Raw genomic sequence first — 25,008 nt, forward strand, 5'->3', positions numbered from 1 at the left:
TGCTTACTTTGAATTTATATTAGTTCACACAAACACTCCATCCATGCTTTTGTTCCGGCCCTCCTGTCCAGTTTAAGAACCCATTGTGGCCCTCGAGTCAAAAAGTTTGCCCACCCCTGGGCTGGCCTCTCAGCCTGAGCCGGTGCGGCCCTCTGCTCGCTGCAGCTGCCCCCTCCCCCAGGCCCAGCTCAGCACGCAGACACCTCTCTGCCCCCGCTCGCCTCACCCCATGGCCGCCCTCCTCCTGACCCCGACTGACCGGAGGGCCTTCCATGCGGGGCCAGCCCTTCAGGCCGGCTGGGCGTGGCCTCAGCGGCTGCTGGAGGCCTCCGAGCCCCCCTGGGGAGTAATCCTCCCACTCCCTCAGGCCAGGCGCGGTCTCAGGCTTCACTTTATGATCCCATTCAGTTTTCACAGCAACCCCACCACCATGAAGAACCCTCGAGGTTAATAAGGTGTGACAGCAGCAGACCTCGCCTGCACTGTCTGTGCGCACACATGCAGCACACACACACACACACACACACACACACACGCTGGTACGGCCACCAAGGACACGCCTGCCTCGCCGATGAGGACATGGACACGGGCAGCCAGGCCACCGACCGGAAGCTGCTGGGCACCGTGTTCAAGCTGGCAGCGGGCCCTGCGAGCCTGGTGCTAGGTGCCGGTTTGTGTGGCGATGTGGGCGAGCCCTGGCCACGTGGCGGCACGGGAGGCAGTGGCCTCGCTCTGGGGAGAGTGCGCCCCGGCCTGGGTCCCCAGGCAGCAGGGGTGTCATCAGAACCACCAGGGAGCTTGTTGACGTACGACTCCCGCGCTCTGGCGCAGAGCAACCACTCGGATTCTGCAGAGCGGGCCCGGGGTCGCAGGCACAGGCCCCGGGCAGCTCCAGGCAGCGCAGGCGCCTCCCCGTGCGGCGGTGCTCCCGCGTCCGCTGTGTGCACGGCTGTGGTGTCACACCTGCCTGATGTCTATGTCCCTGTCTCTTTGTTGTTGTTAATTCTCACCCACAGATATTTTCCCATTGATCTTTAGAGTGGAAGGGAGGGGAGAGACAGAGAGAGAAACATTGATGTGAGAGAGACACATCGATTGGCTGCCTCCTGCACACCCTGGCCAGGGCTGGGAATTGAGCCTGCAACCAAGGTGTGTGCCCTTGACCAGAATCGAACCTGGGACCCTTCAGTCTGAGGGCTGATGCTCTATCTACTGAGCCAAACCAGCTAGGGCTGTACCCCTGTCTTTTGATAATAAGACTGAATTCGCCCTTCAGGGAGCCACCCCGCCCCTCTTGCTCCCGACGCATGCGGTCTGACCAGGAGAGCCCACCTCCAGCCCACGTGATTGGTTTGGGGCTGAGCATGTGACCTGATGATCAGGCCCAGGACTTTTGCCGTGGTCACTGGGAAGGAGGGGCACTCTGGGGAGAGTGCTGAGCTGGGGGGTGTGTCTGGCCTGGTCTCGGCCCTCCGAGTGGAGAGAGCTGACTAGAGAGTGACGTCAGCTGAGAACAGTGCAGATGGCTGCTGTCGGGTGTACACCTGAAACCTATGTCCTTTTATTAACCGATGTCACCCCAATAAATTCAACAAAACATGGTGAGCCAAGACAGAGTCCTGGCGACAGCATCTGAACACCTGGATCCAGCCACCCCTGAACCCAACGCACCTGTGGGCTTCCTAGTGTGTGAGCCGGTGAATTCCGTTTTGCTTAAGCTAGTTTGAGCTGGGCCACTTGCATCCACAATGTCTTGACTGACATAGCAGCTATTTCTATGTTTAAAACAGCTTGGCAAACGGAACAGGCGCTGCCTCTGCCCCAGCAAGGCCCCAGCCATTAAAGGAAAGCAATGCCCACCAACCTCACTGGGTAGGGCCCTTGGTGGACATGGGCCTGGGCCCACTTACCAGCCTCATGGCTACTTTGCACTGCTGGGCATTGCAGGCCCTTCCGGGTGCTGGGCTGCCGCTTGCCGAGACATTGTGATTGTCTGCAAAGAGGTCGAGGACCACAGGGTGGTGGGGGTTCCGCTCGTCAATAAGGACCAGGGGCGTATGGTTCCAGAGGGTGAAGTTGAGGGCTCTGGTGGCGTTGGCACGGGGTAGCTCGGGAGCCACGATCCTCTCCAGGACAGCTTCCATCAGCTGATCCAGGTCCTTCAGCAAATGCCTGACTTTAGAATACCTGGGTGGGGAGAGGGCTGGTCAGAGGGCGGGGCAGCAGGAACAGCCACTGTAGCCCGGGACCCCCTCATGCTCCAGCACAGCTGCCACCGTGTGCGAGAACGCCCTGCCCAAGCACGCACTTCTCTACCCACCTGCCCATGTGTGTGCCCACTCACTCCTGTATGCGTGCACCGAGTATTTAGTGAGCACCTACTGTGCGCCAGGCACTGTGAAGGTGCAGAGGGCAATGCAGAACTGAGGCTGTGGGAGTTGCTGTGACTCCCCCAGCTCACCCACTGATGAGGGCAGAGCTGAGCCTGGGCCCTGGTTGTGTGGGCTGCAGCGGGCATGCTGTTTGTACACGGGGGGCGGGGTGTCTGCTGTCCCCCTCCCAGGAGGGGAAGGGGCAGAGGGGCAGGTCTGTGATCCCGAGATCCCCCTTTCCCGGCAGTGATTTGGGGAACAGGAGCCAGTGGCAGGAGGGAGAAGGTGGATGGGATGTGGGCTGGGCTCCAGTACTTGGTCTCAGCCCCTGGAGGCTCCCACATTGGAACCGGTGAGCAGTTCGTGTGGTAGAAATGTGTCCATACCAGGGAGTGCCCCCCCGCCAATCCCTGTACCCCAGTCACCTCACACCCAGCAAATTCAAGACCCAACCCCGGTGTGTGGTCACCAGTGTGTCAGCGGGGGCGGGAGGACTTCCTGCAGGAGAGGCATTAAACCTGCACACAGGCCCCAGTTGGGCACAAAGGTATAGGGCAGCCAGTGCTGCCATCCCCTTGGACACGGACGCTGCCTGCCCCTGGCCGTGAACTGGCCCCTGGGGCACGCAGGAGGGGCTCGGGAAGGTGGAAGGTGCTCTTGGCGGCGAGGGCTGCTGCTACCGCCCAGCTGTCCCCAGCTGCTGTCGAGCTTGGGGGGTCACGGCCTGGACTGTGGTTCAAACCCACTTACTATCTGGGTGGCCTTGGGCAAATGAACCTCTCTGAGGCGCTGTTCTTTCATCTACAAACTCGGGGAAACAATATTAATCACAGAGGGCTGCTGGGAGGAGCAGGGAGGTGAGGCTCATGAAGCACTCGGGACAGAGCCTGGACGGAGGGCTGTTTTACTGTCATCACCCAGGGTCCTCTTGAGCCCTCGCTGAAGGGCCCGCCCACACATGCAGGGGCCCTATGACTGCAAAGGGGTTTCCTGTATCGGCGTGTGCACCCCCTTCGAGGACCTTCTTGTGGAGGAGAGAGTTCTCCGTGACTCAGCCGGCCCCTGGCACATGCTGTGCCCTCCACTCGGAGTGCCCTCCGCGTCCGACCAGGTTGGCTAACTGTACTCACTCCCCAGGGCATTTTTCTCTGACTGACCCACCGCCTCTCCTCAACCCTGGCTAGGGTGGGCCTCCTTGTGTGTCCCTCTCATGGGCCTTGCCATCAAGTGCTTAAACGATGGCAGCTCTGGATCAGATCAGGCCCGAGTTCAAATGCCACTGTTGCCCGCTGTGTGTCTCTGGGCAGGTTCCCTGACCTCTCTGAATCCCCATTTCCTGGCCCGTAACTTGGGGCTCGGACAGGAGTGACCCTCGTAGTCGTGTGGGTTAGAATTACGTGAATTACCCACGAACACTCACCACCCTGCCTGGCATTTCACAAGCCCTCGGTGCATGGCTGCTGTACATACGTATTTTTATCATCACGTTATAATTATTGAACTATTATGATTAATTTAATATTTCAGGAAAAAAATGATTAATGTCTGTTTTCTTTTGTAGGCTGTGAAGAGGGCAGGGACTTCTAATCACTGATTTATTCCCAGTGTCCATGGCAGGGCCTGGCACAGAGTAGGTGCGCTAAACACACATCCTGAAGCAATCAGGCCTGGTGTGCCTGAAGACAGGGGCTGCTAGCTACTTTCCAGGCTCTCTTTAAGCCTAGGATGTTTATGAATAGTGACTCTTACTTGCTGCAAAGGGATGAAAGCAAATAGGGAAAGAAAGAAAGAAGGGAAGGAAAGGAAAGGGAGATAAAGGAGGGGAAAGGGGGTAAGAAAAAGAGAGAGAAAGGGAAAGAAACGGGAAGGGAGGAAAGGAAAGTTGGGGGGAAGCGGGAAGGAGAGGGGGGGAAAGGCACGGGAGACAGCCTAGCGCTCCAGGGACCACCTACTGGAAGGGGCTGGCGTTGCAGATGGTGACGGCGGGGAAGTCCATGGTCTTGAAGCCCACGGAGAGCGAGACGCTGACCTCCCAGCTCAGGTAGGTCCTGATGAAGACGCCCCACTGCCAGAAGACGATGGAGGCGAAGAGCAGCGTGAGCACGAACCACATGGCCTTCTTCTTGGGCCCCTCGCAGATGATGCGCTTGGGGCCGTGGGTGTTGGTGTTGTCGCAGTACCACACCAGCAGCTCCTTGTAGGTGTAGCCGGGGCCCTTCTGCAGCCGGTGCAGGCACTTGACCAGGTACTTCTTCACCTGCATCGTGGCACCTGCAGAGACGCGCATGCCGTGCAGCTAGGACACCCGCCTCGCGCCGAGGACGTCCCTGCCTGGCCACAGCACCCACGGGAGACGGGCAGCCCAGGTTGCATATGCCCTTCCTCCCTCCCTCCCTCCCTCCCCGCCTCTCTCCCTCCCTCCCTCCCCTTTTCCTTCCTTTTTGCCATCTCTCATCACCCATCCACTCCTCCATCCAACCAAAAAGCATTTATTGAGTGCCTACTGTATGCCAGGCACTGGATTAGTCCCTCTGGACTCAATACTGAGCAAACGAACACGTTTCTGCCCTCCGGGAGTTTCCAGCCTAGCAGCCAAGTCACTTAAACCTGCAGCCTCGGGTTCACTGTCTGTAAAAGGGGGATGGCGGAGCCTAGTTGAGAGGCCTGCCGAGAGGGTGACATAGGGGATCCATGAAAGTGCTCAGCTCAGGGCATGGCGCAGGCTAAGAGCTCCGTGTGGTTAGCTACCATCACGACAAGCTGTTAGCAAGTGGGGCAAACGTTGAGGAAACAGTCCATCAGAAATGCCTGGTTACAGGATGCGATCAGGGTGGGGAGCCTGAGCTCTGAGCTCCCAGAGGCAGGAAGGGTGGTGGTTAAGAACCAGGACTCTGGCCCTGGCCCATTTGGTTCAGTGGCTGGGGCCGACCAAAGGGTTGCAGGTTCGATTCCTTGGTTGCAGGTTTGATCCCTGTCCCCAGTCGGGGCTTGTGTGGGAGGCAATGAACCTCTCTCTCTCTCTCTCTCTCTCTCTCTCTCTCTCTCTCTCTCTCTCTCTCTTCCTCTCCTCCCTGTTCCACTCTCTCCAAAAATCAATGGGGGGGGCGGGGATCCTCAGGTGAGGATTACAAGAATGAAGACTCTAGAGCTGAAATGTCTGGCTTTGAATTTGGCTCTGCCACTTTCCAGCTGTGACTTTGAGTAAATCATTGCTCAGTGCCTCAGTTGTCTCATCTGTACAATGGGAACAATAATATCCTCTACCTCAGAGGCTTGTTGTGAAGACAATGAAATATGGAATGTGGATCACTGTCTGGCTCCTGTCAGCTGCTGTTATTACAGCTGCTCACACACCCCAGGCTGAGGGGACCTGGAGGAGGTCACAGCAGGGTTCCCTGGGGAAAGCAGACTCGGGGGTGGGGTGGGGTGGGGTGGGGTGGGGGGGGGACAGCGGGAGCAAAGGAGCCTGGAAGGGGAGCAGGGCCCTGTGGGCCATCTAAGGATTTGGGTTTCAAGCCCAGGAGGGTTGAACCCTTGGAGGCGTGATGCCCTCAAATCTGCCGTCTGAAAAGCGCGCTGGGCTGCCTGCAGACCCGGGTGGAAGGGGGCGGGTCCGAGCAGGGGGCGGGCATGGGCGGCTGCGGACTGCCTCACCTTTCCGATTGTTTCCCAGCTGCGTGGGGAGGCAGGCTTCTTAGGAAGATTAACCAAGACCTGGGAGCGGGCAGGGGGAGCTTGTGTCCTCCTCCTCCTCCTCCCGGTATCAGGGCAGCGGCAGGAGCACCCGGGCCCAGCGCCCAGCTGGCTGCAGGCCGCCTCCTTCACGAAGCCGTCCACTCCCTGGCTGAAAGGCCCCTTGCCCTCCTCCGAGAGCCTCTGAGGTCGGGGCATGGCGGTGGGCAGCCAGGTGCCCACTCCAGCATCCTTTCCCCTTGCTCTGGGGTCCCCGCAGGTGAACTGCCCCTCCCCCAGCCAAAGCTGGGGTGAGTGGCCAGATTGACGTCCACCCCAGCTTGGACCCCTGGGACTCACTTCCGTGACTTTATGCTGGAATAACTGCGGAAGGGACTCCCTTCCAGCTCAGATGACTACGTGGTGGTACTTGGCACCGCCAGTGGGGAGACGACCCTAGAGTAAAGCGGACACACAGGAGCCACAGGATGGAGAGAGAGTCCTGACACCATTTAAACACCTGGATCCAGCCATTCCATCAGATATGGGAACCAATACATTTTCTCTCTTGCTTTTGCTGATCCAAATTGGGTGTCTGTCACTTGCAACTATTAGGATCTTAAGGAAAAAGAAATAATTCCCCTTTCGCCCCTGTGACAGCTTCTGCCCCTGAGGCTCCTCTGATGCCCACTCCTCCACGTTCACGAAGCCACGCTGTCAGGCCCTCCGCACCCCTAAGCCCTGCCGATGGCCCCGCTTAACCAGGAGCCTCAGGCTCACGGTTCATCAGGCGACCGCATCTGGTTAGAAGGAACACCATGCTGTTTTCCTTGGGTCTATTTTTAGTGGATCTTCTGCTTATGACGAGATACACTTACGTAAAAAACAAGCACACTATTCAGCAACCAATAGCAGAGCAGACAGCAAAGACGGCGACGATGACAGGCACACAGAAGCTGGTAGCGGCCGGGCTGGTCTCCTAACTGCTTTGGCCCCTGGGAGAGTAGCTAAGTAAGAATCAATAAATGCTACAAGGCCAGCTTTCATCTCCAAGGTGGTAGATGGTCTGTGTTTGGAGTGTCTACACAGCTTGTGCAGAAAGTTGCTTAAATCTGTTTACGGCTTAAACCAACCCAAAGCAGCTCAGTGGAGAATAGAGTCCCTAACCTGAGGCAGGGAGAGCGGAGGCCGCGTGCCCCGAACCGTCCCAGAGGGCTGCCTACATCCTGGCCCCGCGCAGCCAGCGTTTCTGGCTGCAAGTTCAGAAACGATGAATGGCGTGTGCGCCCGTTTCCGTTTTCTTCTAAGAGAAAACGTCCACTCACTGTCAGAGACAAAGGTCCCTGAGATTGGACTCAGCCCCTGGTGGAAGGGAGCTGGGAAGCGGCTATTCTGACCACACGCACCTGAGTGCTGTTCATTAGGTCAGTTCTGAGCCTCCGGACGACAGGCCAGGAGCTGTACTGGGTTTGCAAAAGCCACCGCCCCCCCCTTATTAAAAAATCCGCTTTTGCCCCGGCTGGTGGCTCAGTTCGTTGGAGCGTGTCCTGTGCACCAAAAAGGCTGTGGGTCCCATTCCCCGTTGGGGCATCTACGAGAGGCAACCGATCAATGTTCCTCTCTCACAGCAATGTTTCTTTCTCCGCCTTCCTCTCTCTAAAAACAATAAAAACATATCCTTGGATGAGGATTTTTTAAAAATCCCTTTTTAAAATAACAGCTTTATTAAAATGTAATTCACATATCATAGAATTCATCCATTTAAAGCGTAGAATTCAGTGGATTTTAGTATACCCACAGAATTGTTCAACCATCAATCACCACAATAAGTTTTAAACCATTTTTGTCTTCCCCCAAAAGAAACTCTATCCCTCCCTCCCTGCCCCTCCCTCCACCCTCCCCAACCCCAGGCAGCCACTGCTTCTGTGGATTCACCTATTCTGGACATTTCATATGAATGCAACCATATATTCTGTACCCCTTTGTGGCTGGTTTCTTCCACTTCTCATAATGTTTTCAAGGCTCACCCAGGTTGTAGCCTGTAGCAGCGTTTTTTAATTGTCAAATAATATTCCCTAGTATGGATAGGTCACATTTTATTTATCCATTCATCAAGAAGTGGACAGTTGGCTATTATGCTACTGTAAACATATGTGTACACGTTTTGGTGTGGACATGTTTTCATTTCTCTTGGGTCTATATCCCGGAGTGGACATGCCCCCTGGATCAGATGGTTGTCTCTCTCTGCCTAACCTTTCGCAGAGCTCCCACAAGTGCACGAGGTTCCAATTCCTCCACCTCTTCATCCAGCTTTGCCACTGGCCATTAAAAAAGTTACTACAGCCATCCCATGGGTGTGAAGTGGTGCTTGTTCTGTTTTTTATTTGCATTTTTCTGATGACTCATGTTGTTGACCATCTTTTCATGTGTTATTGGCCAATATAGTCATTAAAAGGACAATAAATCTTTGGAGAAATATGTATTCTGATCCTTTGCTCATGTACTTTAATTGGTCTCTTTGTCTTTTTTATTGCTAAGTTCTAAGAGTTATTTATATTTTCCATAGAAGTTCCTTATCAGATGTAGGATTTGCAAAAATGTTCTATTCTGTGGGTTATCTTTTCACTTTCTTGACAGTGTCCTTTGAAGCACAAAACTTTTTATATTTGATGAAAATCAATTTGTCTATGTTTCTTTTGTTGCTTGTGCTTCGATACTGTTTTAAGAATCGATTGCCTAATCCAAGGTCATAAAGACTTATTCCTATTATCTAATCTAAGAGTTTTAAGATTTTAGCTCTTATATTTAGGTCTTTGGTCCAGTCCGAATTACTTTTTGTATGTGGCGTGAGGTAGGGGTTCAACTTCAGTATTTTGCATGTGGATATCCACTTGTCCTAACACCAAGACTATTCTTCCCCCACATAATTGTCTTGGCACCCTTAGTGGTTATTTTTTAAAATTATGTATATTAAAGAAAACCTAAATAAATGGCAAGATACACCACATTCATGGGTCAGCAGCCTCAATATTGTTAACATGTCAATTAACCCCAAATTAATGAATCTTAATCAAAATCCCAGCAGAATTTTTGCAGAAATCAATAAGCTCATTCTAAAATTCATATGGAAAAGCAAAGTAACTAAAATAGAAAAAAAAACACTTTGGAAAAGAAGAACAAAGGTGAAAGACATATACCATCCGAATCAAGACTTACTATAAGGTGCAATAATCAGAGCGTGTGATATTGGTGTAATGATAGACCTATTGGTCAATGGAATAGGAAACAGGGTCCAGAACGAGGTGCCAAGGTAATTTAATGTAGGAAGGACAGTCTTTTCAACAAGATGCTGAAACAAATGGATGCCATAGAAGAAAAGGTGAATTTCAACTCCTACCTCACACTATATACAAACATAACTTAAAATGGATCAGAGACTGAAACACAAGAGCTTAAACTGTGGGCCACCCCGAAGGAGTATAGGGGAAATCTGTGCATGTTGGGGTGGGCAGCGCTGTTGAAGGCAGGTCACCAAATCATGAATCAGAAAAGGGACTTCAAAAATACAACTAAAAGACAAAACGGACATCATCCAGAACCACAGGAAGGCTGGCTGAGTGGAAATTCTACAACTAGAAGGAAAGAGAAAAGCACACTGAGACACAGGGGAGGTGCGGAAGTAAAGTGCAGAGGTACGGAGGCGCATGCGGAAAGAGCTGGCACTGGAGGACGCTGGTGTCTTTTTCAATCAGGAGGGAGTCACAAGCTCCCGATGGCTCTGAACTCCAGGTCTGGATGAGTCTCTGGGGACCCAGACCCATACGGTGAGAAACTGGACTGTCTGGCATCGGGCAGAACTCGAGGGCGGCTTTCTCTCAGAGGTGCTTGCAGTGATTACCGAGGGACACTGAGATGGAACACTGAGACCCGAGGGCCTCTTAGGCAGGGCTGAGGATCAGCCATAGCTGTTTGCTCCGCCCTGTTGATTTCCTGAGACCCCGCCCCACCCAAGCTGCTAGCAGAGGCTTTTGAATATGAATGGGCTGGCCCTTTGCAATCTGAAAATTACCTAACAAACTTCAGCTGGGTCAGAGAGACCCAGAACATCCAAAAGAAGGCCCAAGGCCCCACAGCAGCTTGCATTGCTTCGCAGCTGGGCCTCATCTAGGCACCTCCAAACCCCAAACAAAGAATAGGAATCTGCAAATCTCTCCATAACTCCTGCTGGGTAGCCTCAGGCAGAGGCTAAATTAGCACCTCCTTAGAGATCCAAGAGCCCGTGTACCCAGTGGTCAGATTGGGACGATCCAGACTACAACTCCTCAGATCCATAAGGGACACACTCAGGGGGCAGACTCAGTGAGCACCAAAGCCCCACTGAAGCAAGTCTTGCCCCAGAAGGGTGCCTTCAGCACAGACGTTCTCCCACTGTAGACACAGCTGATTCTCACAGCCAATAGGCCTGGAGGTCAATTCCTCCCAGTGATACTAACAACAATCAAGGCTTAACTACAAAAGACTGTGTACACAGCCCACAAAGGGGTGCACCAAGAGTGTCCACCTCAGGTAACTGGGGAGGCTGAGCTACTGGGACCTATAGGACACCTAGCACACAAAACCACTCTATCAACACAGGGAAGCAGCCAAAATGCGGAGGCAAAGAAACAGATCACAAATGACAGAAATGGAGGAAAGCAAACTACTGGATATAGAGTTCAAAACCACGGTTATAAAGTTTTTCAAGAATTTTCTAGAAACCGCCAATAAATTTAGTGAGACCCTTGAGGATATGAAAAAGGACCAATTAGAAATTAAGCATACACTGACTGAAATAAAGAATATCATACAGAGATCCAACAGCAGACAAGAGGATCCCAAGAATCAAGTCAAAGATTTGAAATACGAAGAAGCAAAAAACACCCAACCAGAAAAAGAAAAAGAAAAAAGAATCCAAAAATATGAAGATAGTGTAAGGAGCCTCTGGGACAGCTTCTAGCGTACCAACATCCAAATTATAGAGGTGCCAGAAGAAGAGAGAGAGCAAGATATTGAAAACCTATTTGAAGAAATCATGACAGAAAACTTCTCCTACCTGGTGAAAGAAATAGACTTACAAGTCCAGGAAGCGCAGAGAACCCCCCAAAAAAGGAATCCAAAGAGGACCACACCTAGACACATCATAATTAAAATGCCAAGGGCAAAAGACAAAGAGAGAATCTTAAAAGCAGCAAGAGAAAGACAGTCAGTTACCTACAAGGAAGTACCCATATGATTGTCAGCTGATTTCTCAACAGAAACTATGCAGGTCAGAAGGGAGTGGCAAGAAATATTCAAAGTGATTAATAGCAAGTGATTCAAAGTGATTAATAACCTACAACCAAGATTACTTTACCCTGCAAAGCTATCATTCAGAATTGAAGGTCAGATAAAGAGCTTCACTGATAAGAAAAAGCTAAAGGAGTTCATCACCACCAAACCAGTATTATATGAAACTAGAGGCCTGGTGCACAAAAATTTGTGCACTCAGGGGTTCCCTCAGCCCAGCCTGTGCTCTGTCTCAGTCTGGGACCCCGGGGGATGACCACCTGCTGGCTTAGGCCCGCTTCTTGGGGAATTGGGCCTAAGCTGGCAGTCAGACATCCCTCTGGCAGCCCGGGAACCCTTGGGGGATGTCCACTTGCCAGCGGGGAGCAGGCCTAACCTGCAGTCGGACATCCTTAGCACTGCTGAGGAGGCGGGAGAGGCTCCCACCACCACCACCGCTGTACTGGCTGCCGTCAGACTGGCTTGTGGCTGAGCAGAGCTCCCCCTATGGGAGTGCACTGACCACCAGGGGGCAGCTCCTGCATTGAGTGTCTGCCCCCTGGTGGTCAGTGTGTGTCATAGTGACCAGTCATTCCCAGTCGTTCTGCTGTTAGGGTCAGTTTGCATATTACCCTCTTATTATATAGGATAGAGGCCTGGTGCATGGGTGGGGGCCAGCTGGTTTGCCCTGAAGGGTGTTCCAGATCAGGGTGGGGGTCCCACTGGGGTGTCTGGCCAGCCTGGGTGAGGGGCTGATGGCTGTTTGCAGGCTGGTCAAACCCCCCCCCCCCCCAGTGGGAACCCTCACCCCATGGAGGTTTGGCCAGCCTGGGTGAGGGGATGATGGCTGTTTTCAGGCTGGCCACAACCCTTTTAGGGTGGGGGGTCCCCACTGGGGTGCCTGGCCAGTCTGGGTGAGGGGCTGAGGGCCATTTTCAGGCTGGCCAAGCCCCCCCAGCGACGGAAGCTCCCAGCCTCTCCTTTTTTTCTTTTCTTTTTTATTCTGGGATTTATTTACCTTCTATAATTAAAACTTTGTAGCCTTGAGAGGAGCTCAGAGCCGGCCAGGGCGGGTGGTAGGGAAGCTTGGATTCCTGCTCACTCCAGCTCCGTGGCCACGGCCAGCTGAAAGCAGGTATCTGGGGTTTATTTACCTTCTATAATTGAAACTTTGTTGTTTTGAGTGGAGCTCAGAGCCGGCCACGGCAGGCGGGAAGCTTGGCTTCCTCCATCATTGGGGCAACCAAGCCTCCTGTTTGCTCCAGCTACATGGCTGCTGGCCGCCATCTTGGTTGGGTTAATTTGCATATAGTCGCTCTGATTGGCTGGTGGGCTTGGCTTAAGGCATAGCAAAAGTATAGTCAATTTGCATGTTTGTCTTTTATTAGTGTAGATGTTGAAAGGTATTCTTTAAGAAGAGGAAGAAGAAAAAGGTAAAGATAAAAATTATGAGCAACAAATACATATCTATCAACAAGTGAATCTAAAAATCAAGTGAATAAAAAATCTGATGAACAAAAAATACTAGAGGAATCCAAAGGCAACAAAATCTCAGACATATGCCGAAGCAATTTCTTCACCCATACATCTCCTGGGACATTGGAAACTAAAGAGAAAATAAACAAATGGGACTACATCAAAATAAAAAGCTTCTGCACAGCAAAAGAAACCATCAACAAAACAACAAGAAAGCCCATTGCATCGGAGAACATATTCGCCAATGTTATCACCGATAAGAGTTAATCTCCAACATTTATAGGGAACTCATACAACTTAACGAAAGAAAGGTAAACAATCCAATCAAAAAATGGGCAAAGGACCTAAATAGACACTTTTCAAAAGAGGACATTCAGAAAGCCAAGAGACATATGCAAACATGCTCCAAGTCACTAATCATCTGAGAGATGCAAATAAAAACAACATTGAGATATCATCTCACACCTGTCAGAATGGCTATCATCAACAAATCAACAAACAATAAGTGCTGGAGAGGATGCAGAGAAAGGGGAACACTCGTGCACTGCTGGTGGGAATGCAGACTGGTGCAGCCACTATGAAGACAGTATGGAGTTTCCTCAAAAAGTTAAAAATGGAACTCCCATTTGACCCAGTGATCCCACTTCTAGGAATATATCCCAAGAAACCAGAAACACCAATCAGAAAGGATATATGCACCCCTATGTTCATAGCAGCACAATTTATCATTGCTAAGATCTGGAAACAGCCTAAGTGCCCATCAGCAGATGAATGGATTAGAAAACTGTGGTACATCTACACGATGGAATACTATGCTGCTGTAAAAAAGAAGGAACTCTTACCACTTGCAACAGCATGGATGGAACTGGAGAGCATTATGCTAAGTGAAATAAGCCAGTCAATGAAGGAAAAATACCACAGGATCTCACTCACTCATGGATAATAGAGACCATGATAAACTTATGAACAAAAATAGATACAGAGGCAGAGCTGCCTCGAACAGACTGTCAAACTGCAGCGGGAAGGCCGGGGAGGGTTGGGGGGCAGGAGGGGGGTAGTAAGAGATCAACCGAAGGACTTGTGTGCATGCATATAAGCATAACCAATGGACACAAGACACTGGGGGGGTAGGGGAGGCCGGGGGAATGTCAAGGGGGGGAAGAAAGGGAGACATGTGTAATACTCTTAGTAATACTTTAAGCAATAAAACAAAATTAAAAAAAAATAAAATAAAAAATAAAAAAATCTGATGAACAGAAAAAGGAAAAGAAAAAAAACCTATAAGGTGTACTTAGTTAAAATAAAATCTCACCTTCAAAAGACACTGTTAAGAACATGAAAGAGAAAACCACTGGGAGAAAATATTTGTAATAACATGCCTAACAAAGAATCTGTGTGAAGAATACATAAATAGTCCTGAGAACTCAATAAGAAAGCAAGAGGCCCAACAAAAATGGACAAAAGATTTGAAAAAAATACAGGCAGAAGATGACGTGTGAATGGCCCCTAAGCACCTGAGAAGATGCTTCACGTCATTACTCACTGGGGACATGCAAATCCGAAGCACATGGAGGGGCCACCTCCCACCCACCAGGTGTGACGGCACCAGGGCCGGCGAGTGTGTGGAGCAATCGGAACTCTCCGACATGACTGGCAGGAACGAAAAATGGTGCAGTCACTTTGGAAAACAGTTTGGCAGTTACTCATAAAGTTAAAAGGACGCTTATCATATGACCTAGCAATTCCACTTTTATTTGCCCCAGAGAACTAAAAATATGCTCAACAAAGACTTCTATATATACACTGATAGCAGCCTTATGCATTAATAATCCCAAGCTAAAAACAAGCCAAATGCCGACCGATGAGTGAATAAATAAACAAACTGGGGCATATCCAGACCATGGAGAACTCTTTAGCGATGAAAAGGAACCGAATATTGGCACATACACAATGTGGGTGGGCATTAACAAATCATTGCTGAGTAACCGAAGCTGGGCACAAAGGAATTCCTGCTCTATGATTCCATTTCTACGAAGCCCTGGAAAAGACAGACTCATCTACGGGGACAGGAGACAGGCCAGTGAGTCCCTGAGCCTGGCTGAGCAGGGGGTTGACTAGAAAGATGCATAAAGGAAGCTTTTGGAGGTGATGAAAATATTCTACATATTGAGTGAGATGTTCAATTGGGTGAAATATTTGTAAAAACTCATCAAACACTGTACTTAGAATGGAGGTATTTTACTGTATATAAATTATATCTGAATAAGGTTTTAACCAAATACTTAAATCCATTGCCATTTTGAAATTGAGATTTCACATTTTAAAATGAAATCTAGATTTTCTTCCACTTTTGAAAAATCAGAATGACTTGACGACTGTCCGATGTGGCAATGTCCTGCTGGGGCTGCACAGCAGCTGCCCCGATTCGGAGCCTGTGCGCCCATCACCCCACATCTCCCGTTCCCCATCTTCTTACACGCAGCCCACTCTGCTCGTTTTCTATCCCGTGTTGGTGTATAGGGACATGTGACCTAGCGGCCCCTGTCAATCACAGGTTAGATGCTTTCATTAAAACCCCCTGTACTTACTGTTGCCCTAAAACCTCAATTATCCAAGGTTATCAGGGAATAAGTGTGTGGGTAGCTGGATTTTTGTAGTTAATTGAAGGTTCGCTGGAAAATGGATGTGACTCTGGTTATTAAGAAGTCGTTCATGTTTCTGCGTCTGCCAGGGCAGCTATAGAACAGGAAGGCCGGAGCCCAGATGGCGCTCTCTGTTCCGACTGCAGGACAATGTCAGGAGAGGGGCTGGGATCTCTCGTCATTTCCATGGATAAAGGCAAATATGTGCATTGTAGGCACCCAGATTCTGGTCTCTGTATGCCATTCCTGACCAAAAAAACCCAGGGCTCCTTGGAGGAATGGCTTATGCCTCTTTTCGTGCAGGAAATGCACAGGAGGAACCTGCGTGACTTGATCTTAGTAGAAAGCAGAGGAGGCACCCAGCACTCCTGGGGCCACTCGAAGGACCCCTTGAAGGGGCTCTTCGTGCCAAAGGCGGGACAATTTGAGCATCTTTACAAAAACCTGCAATGAATCGCAACATTACATGCATAAAAAGTCTGTGAGCTCAGAATAATACCGAGAAAGGAAAACATGAATGTTACTGATCAATAAACGTCATGAACAAACGGGTCCCATTCAGGCTGCTGTTCCTGCATTTGGGGCGCGAGCAGCTACTACGCTCAGTAAACGGCTTCCCTTACTGCAGGGCTCCAACGTTCAGCTCGAAACGCAGCCCGGGGCCTATTTCTGTACAGCCCTTGAGCTAAGAATGGTTTTTATTGATTTATTTTTCTTTTATTTAAAAAATTATTTTCTTTTATTTTCCCCCATCTCCTTTGATCCCCGCTGTGAAGGGGTGGAAAGGGAGGACCGCGTGTGACAGAGGCGCCTGAGGCCCGCAAAGCCGACACTAAGCTCCTGGCCCTCCACAGGCTCGCGTGCCGGCACCTGACCTGCTGTGCCTGCGGATTTGCAGTAAATAGAGAGAAATCTTTAAAATGGGCTTCACGTCAGGCTCTGTACGCTTCTGTCACTTCCCGCCCAGTGCCTGCTAATTCAGCGTTTCCGAGCATCAGCGGTTTGCGTGCCACCTTCCCTGTTTTTGCTGAATCCCTACAGCACTGGTATCGTTATTTACTTAACAGAAAACATCGCCTCGACTCCCTTTTCTGCTTTAAAATATTCAGCCTTGTCCTGAGGAACACCCCGAATGCGGAGAGCGCTGTGCCTGTGAAGTAGGCTTGCTACGCTAAACCACGTTTTGTAACGCACATGAAATAGTTTCGCTATTTGAAAAGGGCTCTTCTGTGCAGCACGAAAGTCACCTTGCTCTCTCCCTTCAGGAAATTCTCTGCTGATTACTTTCCACCTGGCTGACGCGTGCGCTGCCCAGAGACATGCCATCTCTGCCCAGCGTGTCCGCCTACGGCTCCCTGCCCTTCTCTGCATCCGGGGCGGCCTAGTTATGCCCATTTCACAGAGTGGGACTTACCCACGACTCAGTGAGTCACAGGTGGAGGTGGAAATAGCCAGCAGGTCCCCTGGCTCCTGGCCACGCCTTGAGGTGAGACACCCGACCTCTTGCACGCGCTCTGGGGGTGTCGGGGAAGTCTGCGGTGTAGCAATGGAGCCGCCGCCTCCGCCTGCGCTCACCCAGGCAGCGCTCACCATAAACCCAAACCCCGTGGGACTGGGGGAGGCGACGGGAAAGTGGCTTCCTCCAAGGCCCCGGGCGGGGGACCAGGGGTCTTATTTGAGCGGATGAGAGAAGGAGGATTCGGCCAGGGTGTGTGGTTTAGTGGAAGAAAAGAAAGGGCAGATCAGCATATGCATTTGTGTAGACAAGAGAGATCTTTACCTCTCAGGGGAGACACCAGAAAGTGGTCATAGGAGCGGCTGGGGGACAGGCAGGGAGGAGACTTGAAAGCAAGTTACTCCTTATGCACCTTTTGTATTTTGGACCCTATCAATGTTTTTTAAAAATTCGATTTATTGGTGTAACATTGGTTAATACAAATCAAGGTTTAATCTGTTCATTTATTCAATCAGTCACTGTTAAGCACTGACTGTGTGCTCAGCACCGTTGTAGGCACCAAGCATCCATCCATACACAGTAAAGACATGAACCCCTGGCCGGCCAGTGTGGCTCAGTGGTAGAGTGTCGACCCAGGAACCAAGAGGTCACAGTGTGATTCCGGGTCAGAGCACATGCCCGGTTGTGGGCTCCATCCCCAGAAGGGGGTGTGCCGGAGGCAGCCGACTGATGCTGCTTCTCCCTCGTCGACGTTTCTATTTTTTCTATCCCTCTCTCACTCGCTCTTAAAATCAATAAAAACATTAAAAAAAAAAAGATGTGAACCCCAGGCTTCAATGAGGTAACGCTCGGGAAGCGCTTTGCACAGGGCCTGGGCCAGCGGTAGCTGTTATTACTGCTATTGTGTCATGCAAGCATCAGAGTCCTTCAATGGCCCCTTCTTCACCCTGAAGACAGTCGTTAGGACTGTCACTCAGGGGAGATGGCCAGCGGGAGACGTGCCTCCCAGGCTCTGCCCCTTGTGGGGCTGGTCCTTCCCTGGCAAGCAAATCCCACGGTCCCCAATGTCTCCAGTGGCCCCCAAGGCCCCCATGGCTGGCAACTGGCTTTCCCAGACCACTCCTGTGAATAGCTATCCCTACACCCGGCTCCCTGCACCAGCAGCCGTGGATGCGGCCTGTGGGTGCTGGCCTCCGAAAGAGCACTTCCTACACTTGTCCCAGCGGAAGGGAGACCGGTGAGGGGTGGAACGGAGCCTCACTCCCCCCAGCAGGCTCCTGGCCCTGCGCATCTCTGCCAAGTGCGAGGCTGGGAGAGCGAAGTGCTGAGCTGCTGGCCGACCTGTGGAGCCCTTTCTGTGGCCCACGCCTCACGGAGCAGCAGTGCCGGCCCCGATCCAGCCCTTCCTCCTGGGCTAATGCTCAGCTCCTGGGAGAGGAGTGGGGGCTCCTGCTGAAGGCACTGCATCAGCAGGGCAGGGCCCACCCCTCTCTCTCCTCCTGTTACCTTCTCTAAAGCCTGGCGTATGTGGTCACTGCTCTGGTGCCATCACACGCCCTTTGTCCCCATCTTCCCTGAGAGCCGTTACGGCTGAGCTTTGCAACAGGGGTATTGGGAGAGGAAGGGAGCCCGTTAGGCCAATTGCAGGCACGGAGTACGGCCAAGGAGAGCTGAGAACTCAGTGGCCACGACAGGAGCCGGCAGGGGGCAAAGTGAGCAGGCGGGGCTGCCCCCATCTCCACCCCACCTGCCAGCCTCCATCCTGCCAGTGCCCCTCTGTCTGGTCCGATGGAAGATGAGGGATGGTGTCAGGGAAGTGCTCAGAGCTGCTGCTGGGGCAGCACTGGCCAAGCCCTGCGGGGAGTGGGAGCAGGTGCCAGGGCCTGGGGAGCCGGTCTGCTCTCTGGGTGTGACTCGTCCTGCCCGCCCCCCACAGTAGGCTCAGCCGGGAGCTCAGTGCACCACACACCCTCGCCCCTCGGGCACCAGGTGAAAAGCGGGCCGCAGGGTCCCCAGGAGACAGGCACTTGGAGGGACCGCTCAGCCGACACTTCTCGGTGGACTGGTTGGTGCTCCTGCTGGGACCAGGCCTCTCTCCCGGTCGCGGGCTCCGTCCCTGTGGGATGTACAGGGGGCAGCTGGTGGCTGTTTTGCTTTCACATCGATGATTCTCTCTCTCCCCTTTCCCTCTCTCTAAAAAAATCAATTAAAAAAAGTCTCACTTCAAACAGCAATGCTTAAGTTATGGTGAAGGTGGTGAACCGAGGCCCACAGTTCAGAGGCGTCTGCCACAAGGCTGCAGGCGTGGCGGCCCGGCCCAGCGGCCCGGTTCTGGGAACTCCGATCACACACCCGCGGTGGCCGCTTGTTTCCCGTTCCCTCGGGACCCCTGACCAGCTCCCACCGCAAGGCGAAGGCCACGGAGCTGCCGCTGAAGGGCCTCTGGCCTCGAGGGCAGGTCAAGGCTGGCGCTGACGGCGGCACCGGCCTTGTGCTCTTAGGGGCTAACGCTTGGCTGCCTGCTCGATCTGGGCTGCAGCTGGGCGCCAGTGATACTCTCCTGGACTCAAGATCGTCCTTTCTGTTGACTCACTCTTGTTTTTACCTAAAGACCTGCTTGAGCTCTGTCCTAAGCAACAATGTCCGCAAAATCACAGGGTCCAGGTTCCTAATTACGTATGTTTTCTAATACGGGCAATTACTAGTGAGATGAAAGGCGCTTGTCAGCGCACCCTCTCCGCCCGCCGCGCTGCACGGGGAGACAGAGTCAGCCGAGGTCCTCCCGCCTCCTGGACGCACCAGGTTAGACAAACACCTCGCACCCGCGCTCCAGGGCCACCGCGGTGTGGACCCCTCGCCCCCAGTGCTGTGCCAGGCTGTGCGCTGACAGAACCCGTTCTGTCGGTTTTTCTACTACCGGCCCAAGATTACATCAGCCTCCATCCCAGGAGGAGTCTGACACATGACCTGCCACCCGGCCCACAGCCCCTGAACCCCAGGACGTCAGGGGTGGCCAGAGCTGCCGGAAAACCCCTTGCGTTGGCATGGCCTCTTCACGGGGCAGCAGCACCCGTCTGGCCTCTGGCCAGCAGGCCACGCCTCGGAGGAGCCGTCCTGACAGGAGGCCAGCGGGCTCCTGCTCGTCACTTCCTTGTTCGACTGGTGGCCCAGCACCACACGCAGGTTGGAAGATGACCACACCTCGTGCCGATGAAACCCTCACCGCTGTCTTCTCTGGGTGGACACCGACGCCGTGGCGACAGGGCGGCAGGATTCGGCCAACTGTGCGCGGCCCGTGCACGCCCGGGGCCCGAGCAGGGCGGTTAACTGTTTCTGTTTAAAAAACTGGATTTGTGTGCAGGCGAAGAACAGTGTGCACGGGGTTAAACAGAGGGTCTTACGGCTTATCTTGGTGGGGAAGGCTCTGTGGCTATTTAAAAATGCTTTTAGTTTATCTGTGGTTTGCAATTTCCTACAACGAACAGACACTGCTTGTATGATTAAAAAGTAATAAAGGAGAAAGTTATTTTTTCTATCAACACGGAAAAAAGTAAGCTTATAGCTTTATGGGAAAATGGGTTGTCAGGAAAGGTGGTTGTTAGGCACTTGAAACCGATATAATTGTATTAACCAACGTCACCCCCATTAATTCAATTAAAAAAATAATTAAAAAAATTAGCATTGAGCTGCGACTTTAGGGGAAGGGGTGGGGCGATGCTGGGTGGGTTGGGATCAAGTGTCTACAGGGGCTTCCGGAGAAGTTCAGATTAGACTTACTCTTCAACCTGGGTTCTAGTATTTGCGACAGTTTTCCAAAAACTCGTTACTTTTATAAAATGTTTAAAAGCCTCAAAGGGCGGGGGGGGGTGGGGGGGGCGCCAAGTCAGCTAGGAAACTCGGCCTGGGCCCCTTGCAGCTGGACTGTGCTCCCCATGGAGGCAGGTGGGCCCTTTCGTTGCTCCTGGGCACAGGGCAAGCCCGAGGTGGCTTCCTGTGGAGGCCTCGGAACGCGCATTTCCTGGGTGGCTCCTGTCTCCAAACCCTTGTTGACAGAGCCTTGAAGCCGTTTGCTTCCTTGTTGCTGGGACGCGGCTGCACCGGGCTATGTGCTGCACGATTACGTTTATGTGGGGAGACAGCTCGCCCCCCTGGCCCCATGCCAGGTGCCATGCCATCGCATCCTAATGGGCAGACGACTTGGGAGTGCCAACGGCGAGCACACGAGCCCACGGCCCTCCCCTCCCCGGCCATGCAAGCGGCCACTTGCCCAGGGTGGGTGGTGTGTGTTGACAGCTGGTGGGGCGGAATGCGGCCAGTTTCATGTGCTCCCTCCCGCCCTCCCTCCTGCTAAGGCTGGAGGCAGCCTGAAGGAGAAAGTGTCTGCCAAGCCTCAGCGGGCGGGGAGAAGGGGTGGAGGATGGAGATGGTTACTCCACCGGGAAGAAAAGGCTGTGTCCTGATGAGAGTCAGAAAAATAAGCTCAACCTGGTAAGATGGTGAGGCTCACACACAGTTCCAGCTCTACAGCGTCTCTATTTTCCATCAGGAAACACGAATTATTCTGTTATTATTCAAAATGTGAGCTTTAGAGTCAGAGGTGAGTGGAGTCTCAGACCATCACACGGCTCATCTGTAAAGCGCCCCCCATCCCCCGCCCCGGCCTGCATTTTCCTGCTCAAAGGGGATGATGCCCGCAAAGCGCTGGGCATGGCGTGGCGTCGGAGCTGGCTGTTGTCCTTGCTGGGGAAAGGGGTGGGACAGTGCAGGTGGCCGCTGGGCGGGCACACTCACCTGCGAGGAGGCCTCCTAGAGGACGGTGCTGGCAGGGGAGTTTCCCAGCTCACAGGTGAAAGCTTCGAGCCCCGCACTGCGCTCCCCGAGGCCCAGCGGCCGGGGTCACACTTCCGTCAGGAACTTTCAAGGGCACCCCTGTGTCTGCAGAGTAAAGGAGAAGCCCTTAGCCAGCTTTCCAGACGCCGTTCAGTGTGCCTCCACCTGCGTGTCTCCTTTTATCCCTCTCATTCCCCTTTAAAACAGGGCAGTGCTTAAGAGCGTGGGTTTAAATCCCAGCTGTAACTCACGGTGTGACTGTGGAATCCACTTACCCTCTCTGTGCCCTGGTTTCCCCATTTGTCAAGCTAGGGGAAAACAGTACCTACTTCATTTCCAGTCCCCCCCGAATGGACGTCACCTGGTCGTCCTCCTCCTCCCCCCGCCCTCGCCCTGTGGACCAACTCCTTCTGTTTTATTTGCTTCCCTCTGTCTCAGATCATGGCTATTTATATCCCTCTCTAATCTGTGCTACTGGGTGGGGAGGTCCCTAGATTTCCCAATGCTTGAGTTTGGAACTTGCACACAGTAGGTGTTCAGTAAGTACGCCTGGCCTTCAGGGCTGGGTGGGGCAGGGTTGCCATTCAGCTGGTATCCGAGGTGTGGTTTCGAGGGTTGATTATGTCTGGAAACCTTTCCTGGTGGAAGGGCCTTTTACGTAAACCTTCCAAATATGATCACTGCTCTGTGTGTAGGGGTGGGGGCACCTGCTCTCCTTCCATCCACCTCCCACTTGGAGCTCAACTGTGTCCCCCAAATTCATATGTTGAAGCCCTAACCCACAGGACCTCAGAAATGACTGCACGTTGGGGTCTTTAAAGAGATGCTAACGTTAAATGGGGCCAACGGGATGGCCCTAATCCAACCTGACCGGCCTCCTCAGAAGAGAGGACATTTGGACACCCAAAGAGACACCTGGGGTGCCCTCTCGGAGGAGAGACCTTGTGAGGACACAACCAGAGGCGGCAGCTGCAGCACAGAGGCCTCAGGAGGCGCCTGGACCTTGGACTTTCAGCCCCAGACTGTGAGAGAAGTTTTTGTTGCTTAAGCAGGGGTATCACAGCAGCCTGATGGACTAACGAAAGCTGTAATGAGAGAAGGAACCAGGAGGCTGAGGCGGAGCCGGCGGTGAGGAGAGCGGAGGCTGGGGCCTTGCTCCCACGTCTAGTTGCGAGGCCAGGCGGGTCAGGAAGCCCCAAGGACCCCGCAGAATGACTTCTGCTCTTCCCTCCCGACCAACGGATTCCATGCCCTTCTGTGGAGACACATCCATATTTAACCACCCACCCTGCAAGTCCTTCCCCATACCAGATTAAAGGCAATAATACATGGCATCTTAAACCTATTATTATTATTATTATTATTATTATTATTATTATTATTACTAGAGGCTCAGTGCATGAAATTTGTGCAGGGTGGGGGGTCCCTCAGCCTGGCCTGCACCCGCTCGCAACCCAGGACCTTTCAGGGATGTCCAACTGCCGGTTTAGGCCTGGCATCAAGGCCTAAACCGGCAGCTGGACATCCCTCTCTCAATCCAGGACTGCTGGCTACTCACTGCTTGCTGCCTGCCTGATCACCCCTAACCACTCACCTACCTGCCTGATTGCCCCTAACCGCTCTGCCTGCTTGCCTCATCGCCCCAACCACTCACCTGCCTGCCTCATCGCCCCAACCACTCGCCTGCCTGCCTGATTGCCCTTAACTGTCCCTACCTGCCTGCCTGAATACCCCTAACCACTCACCTGCCTGATTGCCCCTAACTGCCTCTGCCTGCCTCATCGCTCCAACCACTGGCCTGCCTGCCTAATCACCCTTAACTGCTCCCTGGGGGGTGGGGCCAGCCGAGGCGAGGGGCGGTGGTGTTCTGGTGTCTGGTCGTTCTGGTCATTCCACTATTTCAGTCGCTGGGCTTTTATTATATAGGATTTGCCTTAGACAAAGAGTGAGAGTCCACATTTTTTTGTCCAGAAGACCTTGCATTTTCCTGCAACGATTCCAACAACAGCTTCCCACCCCACTTGGAGTAAAACCCAAACTCCTTCCCATTGCCTGGCTGCCCCCTCCTGCTCTGCCCTCCCCTCTGCTCCCCCAGTTTCCAAGATCATTTCTTGCTGTTCCCACGTAGAGCAGTGGGCCCTGGAGCGCTGATCCCCAGCCCCTGCCACAGCTCCAGGCTGTGCCCCAGGATCACACATGCGCGAACACACACACACACACACACACACACACACACTCATGAACACATGGACGCATGCGTGCGTGCACACATTGGGCCTCGCACACAGCTGCTCTGACTCTGCAGGTTGAGTTGGGTTAGGTGTCTCTCTCTATATATTTTAAACTAGAGATCTTTTTAAAAAGTGATTATTGATTTCAAAGAGGAAGGGGGGAGAGAGAGATAGAAACATCAATGATGAGAAAGAATATTTGACCAGCTGCCTCCTGCACACCCCCTACTGGGGATGAGCCCTGGGCATGTGCCCTGACTGGGAATTGAACCCTGAACTCCTGGCTCATAGGTCTACGCTCAGCCCCTGAGCCCCGCTGGCCAGGCTGTGTGTATATTTTTAAACTTCAGCACCGAGTCTGGAGCATGGGCAGCATTGAGGCGCGGCACCGTGGGTCTTCATGGAGCTGCTGCTTCTTTCAGCCCCAGCTCCAGGGCCATCTCTCCGAGGGGCCCACCCTGACCCCCAGTCCCCAGAGCTCCCTAGCCCACGGCCCTATTTATTTTCTCTGGAGACCTAACTCCACCAGAGACCATCTGATCTATTCATGTTTCCTGTCTGTCCCCTCCACCAGACTTTAAACTCGCCATGGTGTGTGCTGGCTTCTAGTCCCAGCAGCACCCCAAATCCCACAGCACACCAGAGCACCTCAGCAGCATCCAGGAGCAATCCGACAGCACTATAGCACCTCAGCAGTACCCCAGAGCACCCCAGCAAAACTCAGAGGACCCAGAGCACCCAGAGCACCCAGGGCACCTAGGGCACCCAGGGGACCCAGAGCACCCAGGGCACCCAGGGGACCCAGAGCACCCAGGGGACCCAGAGCACCCAGGGCACCCAGAGCACCCAGAGGACCCAGAGCACCCAGGGCACCCAGAGCACCCAGAGCACCCAGGGGACCCAGAGCACCCAGGGCACCTAGGGCACCCAGGGGACCCAGAGCACCCAGGGCACCCAGAGCACCCAGAGGACCCAGGGGACCCAGAGCACCCAGGGGACCATGGGGACCCCAGCAGCAGACCCTC

General features: G+C 52.9%; 1 protein-coding gene across 1 annotated transcript in view; it reads right to left on the reverse strand.

Annotated features, from left to right (window-relative positions):
- SCNN1B (sodium channel epithelial 1 subunit beta) overlaps window positions 1-21,860 on the reverse strand; it is a 33,782-nt gene extending 11,922 nt beyond the window's left edge. The window contains exons 1-3 of the mRNA XM_081090541.1: window positions 21,714-21,860; window positions 4,325-4,643; window positions 1,911-2,187 (exon numbers count right to left, since the gene is read on the reverse strand). Coding sequence (XP_080946667.1) covers window positions 1,911-2,187; window positions 4,325-4,635 — 588 coding nt within the window. The 5' untranslated portion in view covers window positions 4,636-4,643; window positions 21,714-21,860. The remainder of the gene's footprint in view (window positions 1-1,910; window positions 2,188-4,324; window positions 4,644-21,713) is intronic.
- Between the last annotated feature and the right edge of the window lie 3,148 nt (window positions 21,861-25,008).

The sequence above is a fragment of the Myotis nattereri genome (genome assembly GCF_964212035.1).
Source record: "Myotis nattereri genome assembly, chromosome: 4".
Taxonomy (NCBI): domain Eukaryota; kingdom Metazoa; phylum Chordata; class Mammalia; order Chiroptera; family Vespertilionidae; genus Myotis; species Myotis nattereri.